This window comes from Cupressus sempervirens, chromosome 3 (genome assembly GCF_028749045.1).
Source record: "Cupressus sempervirens isolate cs-2001-9-10 chromosome 3, ASM2874904v1, whole genome shotgun sequence".
Taxonomy (NCBI): domain Eukaryota; kingdom Viridiplantae; phylum Streptophyta; class Pinopsida; order Cupressales; family Cupressaceae; genus Cupressus; species Cupressus sempervirens.
In genome coordinates, this window is record NC_143120.1 from 691,131,508 (window position 1) to 691,152,379 (window position 20,872).

General features: G+C 35.1%; 1 protein-coding gene across 1 annotated transcript in view; it reads left to right on the forward strand.

The window, feature by feature from the left end:
* The first annotated feature begins 4,931 nt into the window (after positions 1-4,931).
* ABCD2 (ABC transporter family protein) overlaps positions 4,932-20,872 on the forward strand; it is an 85,865-nt gene continuing 69,924 nt past the window's right edge. The window contains exon 1 of the mRNA XM_089821482.1: positions 4,932-5,310. Coding sequence (XP_089677608.1) covers positions 5,026-5,310 — 285 coding nt within the window. The 5' untranslated portion in view covers positions 4,932-5,025. The remainder of the gene's footprint in view (positions 5,311-20,872) is intronic.

Sequence of the window (20,872 nt, forward strand, 5' to 3'; positions counted from 1 at the left end):
AAACTCTTCAACTCACTAATTACACCCAACCTACCTGTAGTCAGAAATGTGTCCAAGCTGCTTGTTAATGAGTTGATAGCAATGAATTCCAAAGGCCAGACCCCAAGGGAATGACGTCTAGAATGTCAGAAGAGAGGATAGACATCCTCTAATTCCTAGAACAAATCTGTAACTCACACACCCAAGTTCTTATCAAATGCCATTCACAATAATTTGATGTTAAATAATGAGGCTCTCACCCCTATTTATTCTTTTCCTTCACCCTTCTAGAAGGAAGTAAAATATTAATTAGTTGCATTCTCTAGAAGCTTCCCCCTTTCCAATAATTAATGCACTCTCTAGAGGCTTCTCCCTTGCAATACAATAATTAATTGTGCTTCTAGAGAATTAAATTACTAGAGGCTTTCCCCTTCCAATAATTAATGTACTCTCTAGAAGGTTCTCCCTTGCAATACAATCATTAATTGTGCTTCTAGAAAATTAAATTAATTAAATATAAAGTCTCCTTTTAATTTTAATTTATTTAATGACTTTATAATAAATTAATTTAGTCAATTTCTCCTTATTTCTTCACTTAGCCTTTGGAGAATGTAAAGGCTAATAACTCCACTCAGTTGCTAAAAGATGAGGACATTACAAAGACAAAGGCTCAAGGATAAGGATGTTGTGATTTGGGTGTCAATTATGGTAAGGAGATGAATAAAATGAAACATGAGTTGTAGAATCTAGACATAAACTTCAACATACTGACACACTTTGTTGTTAGAATCATGCACTCTTTGATGTCCATGTTGTTCCTTTTGCAACAAGAAAATGAGGATAACAAAGAGGAAGATGAAACCACTAAGGAAATTTTTTAAGTTCCTTATTGAAGATTGGACTAAGATGTTGTTGTTCGAACCCAAGGATTGGAAAAAGTGTTGATGCTTATTTTTATTTTAGTGCTAAGGATTATATGGTGGCCCATCTTCAATGATTGAATGAGAATAATTTTTTTTTAGTTTACTAGTATTTTGAAACTTTCTGGAATATGGTTTATTAGATTTTCCTACATGGTCGCTTAAACTTTTTATAAAATATATTATGAATGTTCTGTATCACAAAAACATTACTCTAATTATGGTAAATAGTAAGACCTTAAATAGTTGTTACAATTTATTACTACTTAATTATTATCACTATAGATCGGTTAATAGGTTTTTAAAAGGTATCAGAGGACTTAGATATTGTCTTCCTCTTCTTCTATGGTTAATATTTTTGATTTGTAAGTGATGAGATCAGGTTTATCTTGTTTGGGTTGTGCTTGCCAGTGGATTTGCAACTATTTATTCATTGCTAATGTGCTATTGATGAGGGTCTATAATCTCAACTGCAAATCTTCTTTTGTTCTTGGACCAATCCCTTAGTTTTGGTTTCTTATCTATAATTTATTTTTATTTTTTTAAAAATATTTTATATTCATTTATCTTAGAATATAAAAAATTATGCTGAATGTAAATCTAAAATGATATTTAGATAAATAATAATTTAAATATTTTTCTTTGGTGTAAAGATAATATTAGTGAAAGGAAGGTAAGTAGGCAAAAAAAATGCTCAAGCTATAATACAATGGATTACTCGTTGTCATGTGTCCTTTAAAAAATAAAAAATCCCTTGCCCTTTCCCAAGGCTGCTATGCTCAACACTGGTCCAATTTGGGGATATCTCAATTAATTGATCTCTTTGAGCACGATAAGATTATTAGCTGGGAGGATATTAGAAACAAATTTTATATCTTGGTCTCTATAAAAAATACCTATAATATGATCCTTAAAGCTGTTAAAGATTTTTCCACTAAATGTCATGTGGACTCTCATAGATATTTGGAATGCAAATGGCCTAATGGTGTTATTACTTCAAAAATCAAGGCTAAAAATATTTACAATATCATTGGTCTCAATAAGACCATCCTTGATCATGTTAATTTTGTTTGGTACTCATCTCTTGATAATAACAATTTGATTTATTTATTTTTAATATTCTTTGGAAAGGAGCTATTGAACCAAAAATTAAATGCTTAAAGTTGTCGGCTATTCTTGACAGGCTCCCTATTAGAAAGGATAATTCTATGAATGACCATTGTAGACTTTACAGACTTCTTGAATCTGGAAGACACATTCTCTTTTAGTGTGTTTTTGCTAAAGAAATTTGGGGATTGTTTGGTATCACTTACCCTATGCATGTGAATATTCCTGAAATTATCACTGGGAATATTAATGGTATTAAAAAATATTTCTATTTTTTTTTGGAATATTCTCTCTTCTAACATTCTCTAGCAGATTTGAAAATGCAGGAATGAGCAAAGGTTTTAGAACAACTCCAGGGTTCTTACGGAGTCTTTTAGAAAACTCACTTATTTTAAATTTTTTATGCAAGTGCACACTACGATGATGATAGAGAAGGACAAACTTAAAAGATTCCTGAAGATGGGCATGCCACCTTCTTTGTTTATGAGCTAAAGCATGGGTATGAATGGAGGAGTAACTTTGATGACCTCTGGATGTTTGAGAGGACCTGCAAGAGACTCCATTAGGAAATCAAGAGGAACCTCAAGTCCAAGAAGGACAAGATCTTCATGCTAACTCATATCCATGAGCAAAAGAGTGTTGTGTGGATAGAGAGATCTTTGGGGTGGACTGCTTAAGTAGACACCCACTATGATGTCTTACATTAGTTTCTCTTTCTTCTATGTACTGTAATATACTCAGTTATACTTTGATTTTGTGGTGAGGTCGAGCCTCCTTTTTAATACTTTCTATTGACACTGTTGTATCTTTTTTTGACACCCTTATATATAATACAAACAAAATATTATTTTTCTATAATACACCTACCTTCCTTCTACTATAAAACATACCTTTACCTCCACTTCTATTCTATTTCACCCTTTCCAATTTCATCTTCTTAATCATCTATACAACAATTTTACATACCATATATAATGCTCATACTTCTATTAATAACAATACTTCTAACTCGTGTTATACTCTTATTAACAACAATACTTCCAATGGGTGTTGTGGATATGTTGGGATGTTGTGGATATGTTAGGATATGTTGGGATGTCTGAACTGTTAATTTTCTAAATTGACCTTTTATATTTTAAAAAACTTTACTTCTAATTTTAAGAAAAATTATATTTAATTTATAAGTACTATCAACATTATTAGTTTTATGTTAGATAAATACTTTATTTGATTAATAGATTATGCATAGATTAATTTTTATGTTAGATAAGTACTTTATTTGATTAATAGATTATGCATAGATTAATTTATGATATTTTCAATCAAAACTATAAATTTGTTTATAACACTTCAAATATTACTTTTCTATTATTATTAGTTCTTGCCCTTGGCAGAAACTAATGGAATCACCAAGTTCCATATTAGTTCTATAATCTAAAAATTTCATTGATATACTAATGTTTGCAAAAGGTTTATTAATTTGCATATTTTTAAGAAATTCAAAAATACAATTTTTTTAAAACTTTATTGGCTCATGATGAAAAAGGCAATGAAAAAATTTAATTTTCTTCAACAAAAATACAACTATTTTTTCCGACACCTCTATTAATGCAAGCATTAATTGCAACTTTATCTTTTCTTGTGACAAGTGGATAAACTTTTTTTTACAATAATCATTTTTCTAACACCTCTATTAATGAATGCATTACTTTCAATTTTATCTTTTCCACATTTGTGACAAGTGGATAAACTTTAAAAAAAAAAAAAGACAATCAATTTTAATTGATGTTTATCTTTGTAATTTGTAAAATGTTATTCAAATATAGATATTTTAATCAAATATAGATATTTTAACTCTATTAAATTGTCAATTTTCAAAAAATATTTTTTATATAATTTAATTTCATATTAATTTTAATTTTAATTTGTATATAAGTTTAAATTAGAATTTAATTATTTTTATTTTTACCTATCTAAACCAATGCTTTTAATAGATTTTCTTTTATTTTTTATTTTTATATATAATTTTATTAGATTATACATTTATTTAACATATATAATTTTTACTATATTGATATTTTTAGTTTATACTTTAAAATACATAATATTAATTTTGTATCAATTTTAATAAAGTTCAAATTGTTTAGCTTGGTATATTATCAACTTTATTTATTATAAGTGTGTTTGGTTTTTTTAAAGCATAAATGTTATTTTTAAATTAATTTATGTTTATTTATTTTTATGCATTGGATTTAAACTTAAGAATATTGTCCAGCTTCTTCAATTGGATGAATTTATTGCTTAAACAATATATATCAAACAATTTAATAATTGAAATTAATCAATTTAACTCTTTTTTTTTAAAATTATACAATTTTATCTATATCTCATATATAATTAGTTGATAAATATCTTTAGTATGATAAATGTTCTTTAAGATGTCATCTAATTTTAATTTAGCATGATACTATAATGTTTATTTATATATTTTTTTACTATTTTAATTAATATACATCATTGCAGTTATATAATTTAATAATATAGTTACTATACTCGTAATTTAATTTAGTTTAGCACTATAATGTTATTTTTTTTCATTATTATTTATTTGTTATTTTATTAAATTAAATATATTATATTTTAACGAAAATCTACTTCAATCTACCATAAAATCATCAAGATAGGAATTTTGGCACATGCACCCCTTGTTCTAAATGTATTCACCCCTTTCCAATGTCCTAAGAAATATTTTTAACGCTACCAATCCCCGCTACCCACCCTGCGCCAAAAATTAGGGGCAACTGCTAGTTAGGTAATTTGTTTCGAGGCAAAAGCAACGAAAATCTGGTTCAAATCAAGGTGTCCCCAAAGTGTCCACATAAGCTTAAGAGAGAACTCGAAATAAATTACAAGGATATATCTCAAACAAAGATCACAAGAATCAATCCGTTGGACTAATAACATGTGGTGGGCATGAACCCAACATCTTGACAATTTTTAACTAAGACATGGCTACCCCATGTTTGTACTCTTCAAGCTTCTCAACCCACCAGATACTCCAGAGAGCAGGATGGGCTTCGTTATGCCCACACACCCAATTGTCATTTCGACAAATTACGCCACATTTTTATCCTCAAATCTTTCTTTGCACGGTTCTTGGACTGGTTTTAAGCTTCCCAAATACAAGGGAAATCCCTTTCCAGTATATAAGATCTCAGGAAAGATTCAAGCCAGAAATGAGCTTAACAGTAGCCTAAACTTGTCTGAAGATTTGGGATTGGATCAACCTCCGTCTAAAAAGAAGGTACTCTTCGTTCCCAAATTATGTTCAGCGTTACGTACGCTCCCCTGCAAGTCACCCACTTACATATAAAATTGTTGGGTTAAAAGCATTCATGACATGGGACACGTACCGGGCTTGATTATAGATATAATAGTTGTACATCTTAGTTCCTGGTTTCTAAAAGAAATAAATTCAAACAACTATTGAAAATCTCAGTATCGATTTTTCAAATCTATATTTAGCTTGGGGTTTTATTTCTTCATTTGTCCTTCTTGTCTAAATTCCTACAGAGAATGTGGCTAAATATAAATTGATCATTCAAAACTATGTTGTATGATCACAACGCATATATGTTGTATGATCACAAGGCAACTCGGTTAGAAAGTAATAATGGATTTGCTGAGATGATAAGGTAATGGGAATTGAATAGCCGAAGGGGTTATTGTGCGATGGATATGAAGGTATTCCTAAGACCTTGAACCGGATTCAAAGTCTCCTGTTATACACAAAATAGCTGTTGAGAGATAGCTTCGAGCATAATCCTTGATTTTCACTTGGAGTATTAAGAATGTGGTTCAAGGTCACTCACTCCAATTTGAAAGGCTACGCATGAAAGTCACCCATGATTCCTTGATGAAAGTCAATGAAAATTCAGTGTTCGTTCACATCTAACTAGGTGCTCAAGGGTGTGGCCTTGGACAATATTTATGGATGCCGAATTCTAGTGGGATTCCCAATTTCATTTATGGATGTTAAGTTATTCCTAATATTTATCAGCACGGCTAGCTTAGCTAGTGTATAGTGACCTCATAGTGTGCCCATGAAAATGCATTTAAATATGTTTTTGTTATTCTGACTGTTCTGTCAAACTTTGATGCCGTGGACAATCCCATTTCGCTGTGCTTTTGAGAAATTTTATTCAGAACTTGCATTGTATTCATAGTTGTCAATTTTTTTGATATTGTATAGATCTTCATTTTCTTTTTGGTTCTATTTTGTATCTAGATTTTGCCTTAGACGCGTTTTAAATTTCTAACTGTTGGAGGATTTCTTCCTTAGAACTCATGATTAGACGTTTAACTTTCTGTTATTCTTGATTTCTATTGATCCGCTTTGGTCATCTGTAGACTTAATCATATTTCTTTAACATCCCTTCTTTAGTATTTGGGAAATCTGAAAATTGTTAATTTCACTGCTGTCAACACGAACTTTACTCTTTGAAGAGGGATTGTGAAAATCTTTTCTCTTTCTATTTTTTTTCAGGTGTTGTATTTTGAGGATTTGCCTTTCAAGCTACACCATGCTTGTGCTGTCTTTCTCAGCAATGTTGTCTCCATATATTTATATTAGGTTCCATACTTTTTAAAAAATTTAGAATGCTGTGTATGGCTTTCTCAGCCTCCTGTCTTCTGCTCTGTTGCTGAAAATTCCAAAAATTAAATTGCCTTCCTACACCATCTCAAGCTTTGATATTTTTAAAAATGTGCACCTTTGAATTGATTGAATGACTAAAAAATCATCATTATGACATATTTGGTACCTTCAACATTCTTCAATCTTATTACCCCTGTAAACTTTTGGTGACATTATTCTTTTGCAGTTTAAATTGTTTCCCTTGATCATTACAAGATGTCTGTGGATGCTTTTCGGAAAATTATTGCTCATCTTGCTGAACAGAGAACTTTTAATTGGTGTAAGATCAGATATTCACTTCCATTTCAGAAGTTTAGCCTGTATTTTTATCGAAATCATCCACATTTTTCTTTTCTTTTGATAAGTAGGTGCTACCAGTACGGGGTTACCTCTCTATATTATGCAAAGCAAAGTGTCACATAGTAGACAGGGCTTTGGCCATTTTTACATATGATAGGATCATATTATGTCAGATGCTCGAAAATATAGCCAAACCTCTGGCAACATTCATCAGTCTGTTTCCACTTTTATTGCTCATCCAGTTATCCTCCGAGTACAGAAATGCATTAAAGGTGTTGAGGCTGTTGCAAAGCGCTCCAGTTCTGAATAATTCATTCCCCTTCTTTATTCCTTCAGTGGAAGGACCTGGCTCTTCAGTCCCCTCCCTATCTGTAATGGGCACCCTGGAAATGCCCAAGAACTGAACCAACTGCTGAAAAATATTTTAATGTTTTTTGCATAGATTTTGAAACCACATAACATGAAGAAGAAGGAATTTATGCAAATTGAAGATTGAACTACTGCTGAAATAATATTAGTTTTCAAACTAATAGAATTAAATACAAGCAAACTCACTAATTACCCCAGCATCATAAAATCAAATACATAACAAACTTTTCAACTCACTAATTACACCCAATCTGCTTGTAGCTGGAAATGCGCCCTAGCTGCTTGTTAATGAAGTTGATAGCAATGAATTCCAAAGGCCAAACCCCAAGGGAATGACGTCTAGAATGTCACAAGAGAGGATAGACGTTCTCTAATGCCAAGAATAGATCTGTAAATCATGTGTCCAATTTCTTCTCATATTCAACCTTGCTTAACAATAGTTACAAACTCTCTTTTTATTCCTACTTCATAGGGTCGACCACTTTACACAAGCAATGTGGGATAAATAAAATAAAAGAAAAGGCTAACGGTCACACAACTGGACAACTGCTAAAGTTTTGGAACATTACAGTCCGCCCTCCTTGGAATTGGTTGACCTCAAGCAATCTCAATCCTGTTTGCTATAGCCCCTACTCACTCTCCCAAGTAGCATCTTCCTCTAGTAGGTGTCTCCATTTGACTAAATATTCTTTAATCATCCTCTTTCGCAGTCCTTTCCCTGGTATCCAGAATAGCTTTAGGAATCAATACGAACTTCCCTTCCTCATCTAATGGTGGCAAATTTGTAGAAGGCACAACTCTTTGATCGATGGCTTTCCTAAGCCTTGACACATGAAACACGTTATGCACCCGACTGCTCTCTGGAAGCTCAATCTCGTAGGCAACCTCGCCCACCTTGCGAATCACTTTGTAGGGACCATAAAACCTAGGCTTCAACTTCTCTGCTTCGTTCTTCTTGAGTGATGGCTATCTATATGGTTGTAGCCTCAAGTAAACCATATCCCCAACCTCAAAGCTGCACTCTATCCGGTGCTGATCAACATACAATTTTTGCTGATTCTGGGCCTATTGGATATTCTCCCTGAGCGCCCTAAAAATATCCTGACTATCCTGCAAGAAGTCTTTGGCTTTGGGCACTTTACTATCCCTCAAAACTAGATCCATGAAGCTAGGTGCTTCATAACCATACAGTGCCATGAATGGAGTCATCTTGATGGACATATGATAACTGGTGTTATAATAGTACTCTCCTATATGTAGTCATTTGACCCAAGCTCTCTATTGTGCAGTCACATAGTTCCTCAGATATCCTTCCACCCATTTATTCACAATCTCCATCTGCCCATTTGTTTGCGAATGATAACTAGTGCTAGGTGTAAGATTTGTGTTGCACAATCCAAACAATTCCTGCCAAAAAACACTCATAAATTTACTATCCCGGTCATTGACAATGAAACTAGGTAGCCCATGTAACTTGAATATCTCTCCGAAGAAAAGAACGGCCACCTGTGCTATTGTGTAGGTGGATGGAATAGCAAAGAAGTGAGAAAACTTTGTCAGCCGGTCAACTACCACATAGATGCAATCTCTCCCCTATACTCGTGGTACCTGATGATGAAGTCCATAGAAATACTTTCCCATTTCCTATCCAGAATGGGCAAATGTTGTAACAACTCTGCAGGATATGTGTGTGCTTCCTTATTTTGCTGACAAACTGCACACTCCCTGACATGCTTCTGAACATCATCCTTGAGCCCTTTCCATATGAATTGCTCATAGATCTGCATGTAGGTCTTTAAAACCCTTGAATGTCCAGCTGTAGTTGCATCATGAAATGCCTTCAGTATTACCTCCCTAAATTGTGATGAAGGAATCAAATATATCCTACCCTGGAACTTGATCAATTCGTCCATCTCCACATAACGATCATCTTGTATGGTGCCTGCAACTTCGTAATCCACTTCTGTTGTCCATCATTCAAATCATGTTGGCTTATGAAGTATTTGATGTTGTTGTGATCAATCTTGATAACAAACTTCCCCCCAACTAGGTAGGGCCGAAACTTGGCCAATGCATGCATAATAGCCAACATCTCCCGATCATAGATGGAATAGCTCCTCTCCACTCCATGGAGCTTCTTGCTCTCAAAAACAATGGGATGCTTCTCCTGCATCAAGACTGCCCCAATCCCATCTCTTGACACATCACAATGAAGCTCAAATGGCTTCGTGAAGTCCGATAGAGCTAGTATTGGACATGATGACATCACCATCTTGAAATGATCGAAGCTTCTCTGAGCTGCCGCTGACCATGCGAAGGCCCCTTTCCTGGTAAGGTCTATCAAGAGTGCAATGATCTGTTGAAAAACCTTAACAAATCTCCTATAAAACTTGCAGAGACCAAAGAACCCCTTAAGTTGTATAAGGTTCATGGGAGTAGGCCAATCAACAATAGCTCTAATCTTTTCGGGATCTACCCGAACTCCATCTGCGTTAATGATATGCTCAAGGTATAGTAGCTAAGTCAACCCAAACTCACACTTAGAGTCCTTGGCATATAGTGACTCTTTCTCCAAAATGGATAACACCATCTCAAGATGTTGTAAATGCTCCTCCCAAGTCTTACTGAAGACTAAAATGTCATCAAAGAAAGTCAGGACAAATCTCCTAAGTTGCCCCTTGAATACCTGATTCATGCAACTCTAGAATGTAGCAGGGGCATTGGTTAGCCCAAATGGCATAACCAAAAACTCGAAGTGGCCATAGTGACATCGAAAAGCTGTCTTCTCAATGTCCTCTTCCCTCATCCTAATTTGATGATACCCTGACTGTAAATCAATCTTCATAAAAAAACATGCACTATGCAATTCATCAATCAGTTCATCTATCTGTGGGATGGGATATCTATTCTTAATGGTCTTCTTATTTAATGCCCTTTAATCGATGCACATGCACATCGTCCCATCCTTCTTCTTTACCACTACTACTGCTAAAGCAAAGGGGCTCTCACTAGGCTTGATATGCCCCATCTTCAACAACTCCTTAATTGCCTTCTTTATCTCATCTTTGTGCTTCTTAGGATGACAATAGGGAGTAATCATAACTGGTTTGGCTCCCTTCTCAAGCTCAATAACATGCTCTATCCCCCTGTCAAGAGGAACTCCATGCAGAATCTCGCCAAATACCTTAGTGTGCCTGTCAAGTATCTCCTGGATATTTGGTGGATGACTCTTCACCTGTGGCTTCTGTGAAGCTGGCATAGTGAAACATTTTGCTGCCCACTCTATGTTATTATGTCGAAAAAGTCTCTGCGTTCTCCTTAGGGAGACTACTCTGCAACTCCCATCTGAAAGTCCTCTAAGTACAACAGTTCTCCCCACATGCTGTAACCTCATCTCCAATTTTGCTAGGTTGAGTGTGAACTCGACTAGCGAGGCCATCCATGTCATGCCAAGGATGACATCATAGTCTCCCATGTCTACTACATAGAATTCATCCTCCAACTCATAGCCATCTCCAAACTTGATGTGAAGATTAGATATCTTCCAAGTGCATGATAATTTGTCACCATTAGCTACCATGACTTAAAACTCGACATGCTCCTCAGTCTGTAAACCTCTCTTGGCTACCAATTGTGGATCTATGAAATTATGTGTAGCACTGGTGTCAATGCGTGAGATCACTTTCTTCCCCTGGATAGTACCCCTGACCTTAAATGTGATTGCCTTCTGAACCCCCCGTTAATCATGCCAATGACTTCTCATTCTCAAGAATGCTACTCTCCTTTGTAGTGCTATCCTCATCTGAATCAGAGTGTTGATACTCCCTCTCTGACTGTGACTCCTCTGCTAAGAAACACTCCATTTGATTTGCCTTAGCCTTGAGAGGGCACTTATGAGATAAATCCCAAGGCTCTTTGCAATGAAAACATACCTTCTTCTTTCTCAACTCATTCAGGATGTCATTATCCAACTCATTCCTTTTTGGTTGAGCATCCTTGTGAAAACATTTTTTGTCCTTCTCCTTGTCCTTTTTCATATATGAATCCCTATGCTGAAATATGCTCCTAAAAGAAGAATGTGCTAAGTCATGAGCCTTTTTAGTGGCCTCCTGTAATGTAGCTAGGTCATGGCCCTTGACCCAACCTCGCAAGGATTCTGAGAGCCCATCCATAAAAACACTACTAACCTCCTCTCTGAAATATCTGTGACCAACACAGCTAACCTCTGAAATTCATTGATATACGTCTCAACTGATCCCCACTACTTGAGTTGTGCCAACTCCTTAAACTGTAACTTGGGATCCTTGGTATCAAATCTCTTTATGAGCTTCTCAGTGAACTCCTCATAAGATGCGATCTGATTATGCTCCAAGGTTGCCATGCCATGGTGCCACCACTCATGCGCTGGTCCATCCAAGTGAATAGCCGCATACTTTATAGCCTCCTCCTTAGGCATAGGATTCAGTTGCAAGTATGTATCTTGTAACGCCCCGCTAAGGGATCCAAAAGAATTAACCTAAAGTTTTGATTAAGTCTGCCAAACATTTTTTTTTTAAAAGAAAGAATAACATACACGTCAAACATAAAGTAGCAGAAGCAATAACATACAATCATACATAAGCAAACATAACAGATTACATTCCTTAAGGATCCCAAGACGTTGAGTCACATTTAATTTTTAATTAATACTAAGTCTAATAAATAACACATCCACATAAAAGAATAATTAAAAGTCCAAAGTCTATTGAAATAATATACATTTGTTCCGAATGCCACTTGGCAATAAAATTCGGAATGCTCAATCATCCACTGTACATGTAATAGGGTATGAAAGGCTAAAAGAATATACATATAAAACTAGACTACATCATCTTTTTCTGATCTATGATACAAAGTACAATACAGTAAATGAAACCATCCATCATAAAGATACAACCATCCATCATAAAGATACAACCATCTATAAGAAGACACATAGTAATCCATCTAACTAATCATCATCAATAACTGAAATCACTGAATAATCATCATGCATACATGAAGTATAGAGTACCAAGTAATCTCATCATAAAATCAACTGAATGTGAAACAATATCTGATAATCTCAAAACAATACTATTAATAATCAAGCATAAAACTGGCCTAAAAGAGTTCGGCAATGATAATAGAAATGTAAACTAGGGGTAGGCACTACATCCACCCCCCTTAGACTTAGGCTTACTCCTAGAAGCCTATAAGGATGGTAAAGCTAAAAACTCACTGTGCGGGTCCCATTGAACCCTTTCCCCCCATAGGAGGATATGACTCCACTTGAGAACACTACAACAATAATATCCGAGATAACAACGTACTATGATAACCATATAACATACTACTTTTAGTCACTTAGAGCAATATGATTCTGTTTTAATAGTAAACCAAAAACCATATTGATCCAACATTCATTCTTTTAACAAATACTGAAATAGATCTCCTAAACACTCTAAACAAAGGATCAACATCCTTAATCCATTGGAAAACATACAAGATGCTATAATAACCATAAACCATACTACTATAAGCATATATAAAAGACACATGTTTTGAAAACAGAATAAGTTTCAATTTTTAGTTTTGCCTATTTTTAGGTTTACGTATAATTCAATTTTGAAGTCTAAAAGTTCAAGTTTGAAAATATGCAACTAAATGTTTAAGTTTTGTTTCTAGTTCAACTAGTTCAAGTTTCAATTTGAAAAAGATATACATAATAGTTTAAAGTTTGTTTTAGTTTCAACTAGTGGCGTTCCAATATACCCAGAGCTCCTGATGTAGAAACTCGGGCTCTGATACCAGATGTAACGCCCCGCTAAGGGATCCAAAAGAATTAACCTAAAGTTTTGATTAAGTTTGCCAAACATTTTTTTTTTTAAAGAAAGAATAACATACACATCAAATATAAAGTAGTGGAAGCAATAACATACAATCATACACAAGCAAACATAAAAAATTACATTCCTTAAGGATCCCAAGACGTTGAGTCACATTTAATTTTTAATTAATACTAAGTCTAATAAATAACACATCCACATGAAAGAATCATTAAAAGTCCAAAGTCCATTTAAATAATATATATTTGTTCCGAATGCCAATTGACAATAAAATTTAGAATGCTCAATCATCCATTGTACATGTCACAGGGTATGAAAGGCTAAAAGAATATACATTTATAAAACTAGATTACATTATCCTTTTCGGATCCATGATACAAAGTACAATACAATAAATGAAACCATCCATCATAAAGAAACAACCATCCATAAAAAGACACATAATAATCCATCTAACTAATCATTATCAATAACTGAAATCACTGAATAATCATCATGCATACATGAAGTATAGAGTACCAAGTAATCTCATCATAAAATCAACTGAATGTGAAACAATATATGATAATCTCAAAACAATACTACTAATAATCAAGCATAAAATTGGTCTAAAAGAGTTCGGCAATGATAACAGAAATGTAAACTAGGGGTAGGCACTACATTTCTACCTTCTGCACCCAAGCTCTTGCGGTCATCTTCCCTGAAGCATCATAATAAGGTAAAGAAAGTTCCCCAACTTTCTTTCTCAGCTCAAAGTTTTGATTTCTCCTTCCTAATTTGGGCATGTGTCTCATCCTCAAATCCATATAATCTCTGAGGGAAATATCCGCCTGAAACTCGAGTCCACTAGCCTTCTAGTCCCTCCTGAACTGATCTTGTAACTCGGAAATCTGCGGTTCATTAACTAGTTGAATTGGATCTCTGGGTGGGAAGGTGGGTAGAAGAGGTCTTGAGCTCGCTATTCGAGCTGGGTGTGCAACATGTCTAAAGTTATCAGCCTCATTCCCATTGTTGCCATGTCCATTATTACCATTAATGTTATTCTTAGGACCGTCATCGTTGCTTCGGCCTCCATTATTATTGCCCCTATTGTTGTTGTTTCCTCCATTGTTATTGTTTCCTTGTTGACATCACCTGGATTAATATTGATGCCCATCTGTCTAGCCATAAGCTGCAACATCATATCCATTCGCCTATTCTACTCCTGTTGCATACGCTGCCCCTCCTCTAATGTACCTAGTAATTGTCTGAACATTACATCCTCCTGATCTGGACCGGTATTCCTGCCTCCACCTAATCTTGTATTCATGTCATCTCGATCACCCATATTGCTGTCTTGTTCAAAGAATATCTCCTTTGTGTCTGTATGACTGGATTGTATGTCCTTTTGCACAAATGAACTAGACTATTCACTCTACAAGTTTGAACTCCTACTTTATCTTGCTCTGGTATTGCGGAAATTATAAAGCCCTTGTCGCATGCTCAAACATAAATGTTTAGCCCTTCTGATTTTAGTGTTTTGACATTTTGTCAAACACTTTTCCCTTTATCCGGCTGTCCCAAATTCCCAATAAGACCTCCGCAGGATGACATGACTTATAGCTCTGATACCATTGTAATGGGCACCTTGGAAATGCCCAAGAACTGAACCAACTGCTGATAAAGATTTTAATTTTTTTGCATAGATTTTGAAACCCCATAACATGAACAAGAAGGAATTTATGCAAACTGAAGATTGAACTACTATTGAAATAATATTAGTTTTCAAACTAATAAAATTAAATACAAACAAACTCACTAATTACCCCAGCATCATAAAATCAAATACACAACAAACTCTTCAACTCACTAATTACACCCAATCTGCCTGTAGCTAGAAATGCGTCCAAGTTGCCTGTTAATGAAGTTGATAGCAATGAATTCCAAAGGCCAAACCCCAACGGAATGATGTCTAGAATGTCACAAGAGAGGATAGATGTCCTCTAATGCCAAGAACAGATCGGTAAATCATGCATCCAATTTCTTCTCATATTCAACCTTGCCTAACAATAGCTACAAGCTCTTCTTTTATTCCTACTTCATAGGGTCGACCGCTTTACACAAGCAATGTGGGATAAATAAAAGAAAAGAAAAGAAAAGAAAAGGTTAACGGTCACACAACTGGACAACTGCTAAAGTGGGAACATTAAACTACCATCTTCTTTGGGAGTGTTAGGTACAAGCCCCAATTCGAAATGAACTCCAAGGAAGCTTGAACATTTGCTAACTTGTATTTCAAAACTCATGTTTGCAATGGTTGTCCAGTTATAATCAACTACAAATTCATTCATTACTTCAGATGCCTTTTCTCTTGACCTAGTAATATCAGCAATGCAACTAGCAACCGTCACACCAATGGCATTCGAAGTTTAGTAGCCCAGAGAGAATGCGCCTAAGGTCAGAGGCCATGTCAGGATTGGCAGTGTTAAACAGCCTTCAGCACTTGGTCATGTGTAAGCTCCACTCTACATATACAGCTAATCTTAACATGGTGCACTATCTTGCTGATTGAGCCAGTACATCAATCTTCAATATGGTAGGCAGTCTTAATATAGAATTATATCCTATAATGAATTGACAAAAACTGTGCTGCTAAGATCTTGTGATCACACAACAACCGAGAAGATACATGTAATCCAATGCATCCGCATTTTATAATTAGAAACATCCTTTTGACCCATTAATTGAATCTGCCCTCTATCTATTAACTGTCTTGTGTACAAGATTTGCTGATCTTCATATTGTTATTATTCATAAATGATTGATTGAAGTTTTGCAGGTTGTGTGACTATGTCATTATTCTTCAAAGTCGAGTCATACCCATGAAAGTCCTTCAATGGTGCCATTTTACCCAGGATATGAGAAGACCCACAGCCTACCTGCTAGCCCTATAAATAAGGTACTGCACAATTTTCATTGCCTATGTTTTGTCCTCATGGTTAAGCTTGTTTCTGACTCACCCTTGCATTAGTAAGTGTTAATGTTTTGCCCAAAAATAAAGATAAGCAATGATAAACAAAATAAAGAACACTAAGACACAGAAAGACACAACAATTTATCATGGGCAAGATCCTCCAACTTGAGGGGAAAAATCCCGGCCACACCCAAAATATCTCTCTTTTATTAAACAATAGAGGTGTGAGAACAATGCTTCTAATTGAATACACCACTCCTCGTACAAAGTAATCATACATATCCTGAATTGAGAGACTCTCCATATCATAGCCGAAAGTCTCTTCATATTTTCAAATGCATGTTTCTTCCCATGTTGCATGCCTTTTCATATTTCCAAAAACATGTATATGAGAGAGCACAAATGCAAATTTTTAGTGTATCTCCTACACCTACAAACATCAACACTCCCTCTTAGCAAAGAAGATATCATTTGCAGATTCCACGACATCTTGACAAACACAATGTCTACACTCATGTGTGTCAACAACAAATTTTCAACACATTTTTTCTCAACATGATATAGTTATCTCAGCATGATATTCACCATGGCTAGTCCTAGGGTGTGAAGAAATAGAAAACTAAGTCATGGAGTCTCACCTATGACTTCCACCGTGCCTACTCATAGAAGGTGGATCCACCATACCCACTTAGAGAGGGTGGAACGAGGGCTTTCACCTCAGATCTCTTCCCAGAGAAGAATGCATCTTTACCATGCCTACTCCCAGAGGGTGGATCCACCATACATATTCACAGAGGTTGGAGTAAGGGATTTCACTTCAAACTTCTCTCGTAGAGAAGAACTCATTAAGAGGAGATTTCACCTCAAAATTCTCTTGAAGAGAAGGACCATTAACAAGGGATTGCACTTAGAACTTCTCCCTCTTAGAGAAGAACTCATTAACAAGGGATTGCACCTTGAACTTCTCCATCATAGAGAAGAAGTCATTAATGAGGGATTGCACCTCAAACTTCTCTCACATAGAAGAACTCATTATAGTACATAACAAGAACAACTGAATGCTGAGACTCCCACTCATCAGGGGCCTGCATTCTCACAACTAAAATATCACAATAATTACAGAAGACTTCAATGCTTGACCAATCAAGAATCTTTTGCAGTTACAATGCTATATGAGCTTGTTGATCCTTTGCAAAGGACTTGGCGCTCTTTATCTACCACAAGAGCTCCCTCTGAATCTTAATGAGCTAAAGAAGTCCTTCTTGTTCAGCTCATCAAGCTTTCTCTGTATGTAATAGATATTTTTTGTCTCAGCTTCATCTCCAATGGTTTATCGCTTTGATAGATTGCCTTGAATTCTCGAAATTTAACTTCCTTTGAATGCAATCTCTCATCATCCTTATGCTTCTCGATCTGTCTTGGAAGCATTTTATAGTGATTAGTAAATAGTATAAGCATACATGATTCACTATTTCTTCCTTATGGCATGAACTAACTACATAAATTTCATGATAAATATTCAAAGGTATAATCATAAAATACGCATCTCTTTACTGCAGTCAAGGAATAACACCAACCAAGCAATACTTGAACTCCTTGAGAAATAGTGCCTTCAATTGAGACTCTTGAGCCTCTAGCTCCATATGAATGCCACAAAAATGACTTCATTTGTTAGCATAATGTTGTCTGAAATATCTCTACTTAGGACGAAACCATACTACTCATAAATGATTAAACTCAAAATCTTCTTTATTCTGTTAGCAAGTACATTTGCAATAACCTTGTATGTGGTATTGTACAAGGAGATTGGCCTGTAATCGTTGAAGGATGTGCAACTCTGTAATCTTTTGGAACTAGAGCTATAATTGTTTTATTGATGTTTAACAACCCTTTTATGCTTCCTAAAGTCCTCCAGCAACTTCTATATATTACTTCCTAAAGTCCTCCACCAATTTCCATACATCCCTAATACAAACTTTTGTTGATTTAGATTGTTCATTAATATAAGAATTTTTTCCCAATTTTCAGTAGTTTTGGTAGGTCCATGAATGAGAATTCCAACATACTTCGTGTCAAGTGAAAGGCTATAAGCCTTAATTGCCATCCAGTTTGAATGAGCCTCAATTAAGCTGACTGTCATCTCTTGCTATTTCCACAAACCGCACCCTTCCATCTGTCCCATTGACCTTTTGCAGATTTCCATTCCTTGTTTGTAATGTCCTCTTTTTTGTGAGTGTCAACTTTCGGAGGATTAGCCTATTCCTTGACCCAAATAGGCTAATGGAGTGGTTCTGAGGGTCCATTTGGCAGAGTTGGTGGTAATTTCCACTCTAGAGGTCAGGGATGTTTAAGATTGTCTTTGTTTGATCAGATCAACACACTTACAATTTATAGTGTCTATTTTGGGTACGTTAGAGTTACTATCTTTAGTAGGGCTCTTGCACAATTTTCTAGCAGTGTCAGAGCTTTTACTAAGAGGCTTACTATTTATAATAAGTTAGTTATGTCATGTTGCTATTTTTGGTAGGGCATTTAGGGGCCAAACTCAGGCAGTGATAATTAGGATTTTTCAGTTGATTGAGTGGAGGATTTGATGAGCTATTTATTGATTAGTAATTATTAATTAAGTTAATAATTATATTAAAATTTATAATAAAGCAACATCTAGTACATTTCATGTTTTATTACAAAATACCTTTGGGGCCTTAGTATGGAGTTATTACAACTAAATATTATAATTTGAATGGCAAGAAAAGCAAATATGTTTTAAAAGATGTCATGATTTAAGTTATGCAGAGAGTGAACTTGAAGCTTCCAACTGATTTGTCTTGAAGATTATAAATGCATTCAAATGCAATGAACTAAATCGTCCATTGTGCATTTGGTAATTGTGAAATTGTGAGAATTTTTGTTAAAGGGTTTTGTAGAAGGAAGTGCTTAAGAAATTGGGAATTCCTTCAGCTATCATGCACTGTGAATTGATTGAAACTATACTAGTGAATTGTGCCTGAAAGATGGTTTATTCTAGAGCCATCATTGTGCTCAAACCGCGATTGTTTACAAATTTGGTGTTGAAGCTCCATTGAATTCCAGTATTGATTATATTATTAGAGGATCGTAGCTAGTCAAGAGAGATGCATTTGGATTTAGAAGCAATGGCTGAATAAATAAGAGCCAAGTGAGGGTATAGAAAATGACATTTGGAGTCGAGAGTCACACTTTGTTGTCTTTGGTGCCAAAATGCAACATTTCCAAGTCTTGGTGTCAAATTACAATCATTCTTAGTAGGTTGTGATTCTTCTTTGGGAACAAGGGAGCAGCTACAAGTTCATTGCATTTTGTTTTTTTCCAAAAAATTCTAAAAGCATGTCATTGCCATTGTAAATCTTTCATTGGAAATTAGTAAATAAGATTTTCCTATGCAAGTTGGCATTATTTTCTAACAATGGCTGAATAAATAAGAGCCAAGTGAGGGTATAGAAAATGACATTTGGAGTCAAGAGTCACACTTTGTTGTCTTTGGTGCCAAAACGCAACATTTCCAAGTCTTGGTGTCAAATTACAATCATTCTTAGTAGGTTGTGATTCTTCTTTGGGAACAAGGGAGCAGCTACAAGTTCATTGCATTTTGTTTTTTTCCAAAAAATTCTAAAAGCATGTCATTGCCATTGTAAATCTTTCATTGGAAATTAGTAAATAAGATTTTCCTGTGCAAGTTGGTATTATTTTCTAATCTTTTCTTGCATCATTATATGTTAGGTAATTGCAAAATCATTCAAATACAAACAATCAAATATATGTACATTGAGAAATTAGAGTTTAAACATTGCATGCCAACTGTATGATGAAACGTCAAAAGGGAAAAATTGAGTTTCCAGGTGGTAGAGCCCGCAGATTTCTTAGAGAGGTATCAAAGCTTACATGCAAAGTGTTTGACAAAATGTAACATATTCAAAATTGATAACCCAAATCAGATTTAAGACAACATCCTAGTGTGGGGATATTACGGTGGTTTCTTGCCATCTTGTGGGGGAGGCCTCTTACATTTAGAACAGAGGGTTTGTGTGAATCATGGGCAAAATGAAATCTATACAGGGTCTCATGCCAGATCTCATGTGGGCCTTATAGGAACTATAATTATGCTTTAGAAATTATGATAGTTTTTTTTGGGCTTCCACAACATCCAAAGATTCTAGAAGCTTTGTTTGCAAAGAAGGAAGAGGCAAACACTTGTTCAAGTAATAATAAAGGTTCTGATTTTTATGACAGTAGTTCCTTGCTTCAGCGTAATGATGGTGTTGATGTTAGGACACGTGTGGAGGATGTTGTTGGTGTTACCTTGAGTGTTGACACACAATATGGGAGTCTCAAATATGAGGATTGCTTGGAAAATACAAGCTCTAAAAATTCTGATTTTCATTACAGCAATGGGTTGTGTTTGCAACAGCCTAAAACATCAGAGAGTTCTCACGTGGATGATGATGGTACTCGATATTTTGGTACTACTAATACAAACTATGATGCGGACTCATGCTACATTGAGTTGGACTTTTCATACCAGACTTAAGAAAATAAATCAGAGGATTCATTGGTTGGTAATAGGTCCCAGGATTGTGACTTACAGGGAGTTGTAGTTGCATGGGAAGTGGGAGTGTTCAAAGAGATTGTCATAACAACTTCC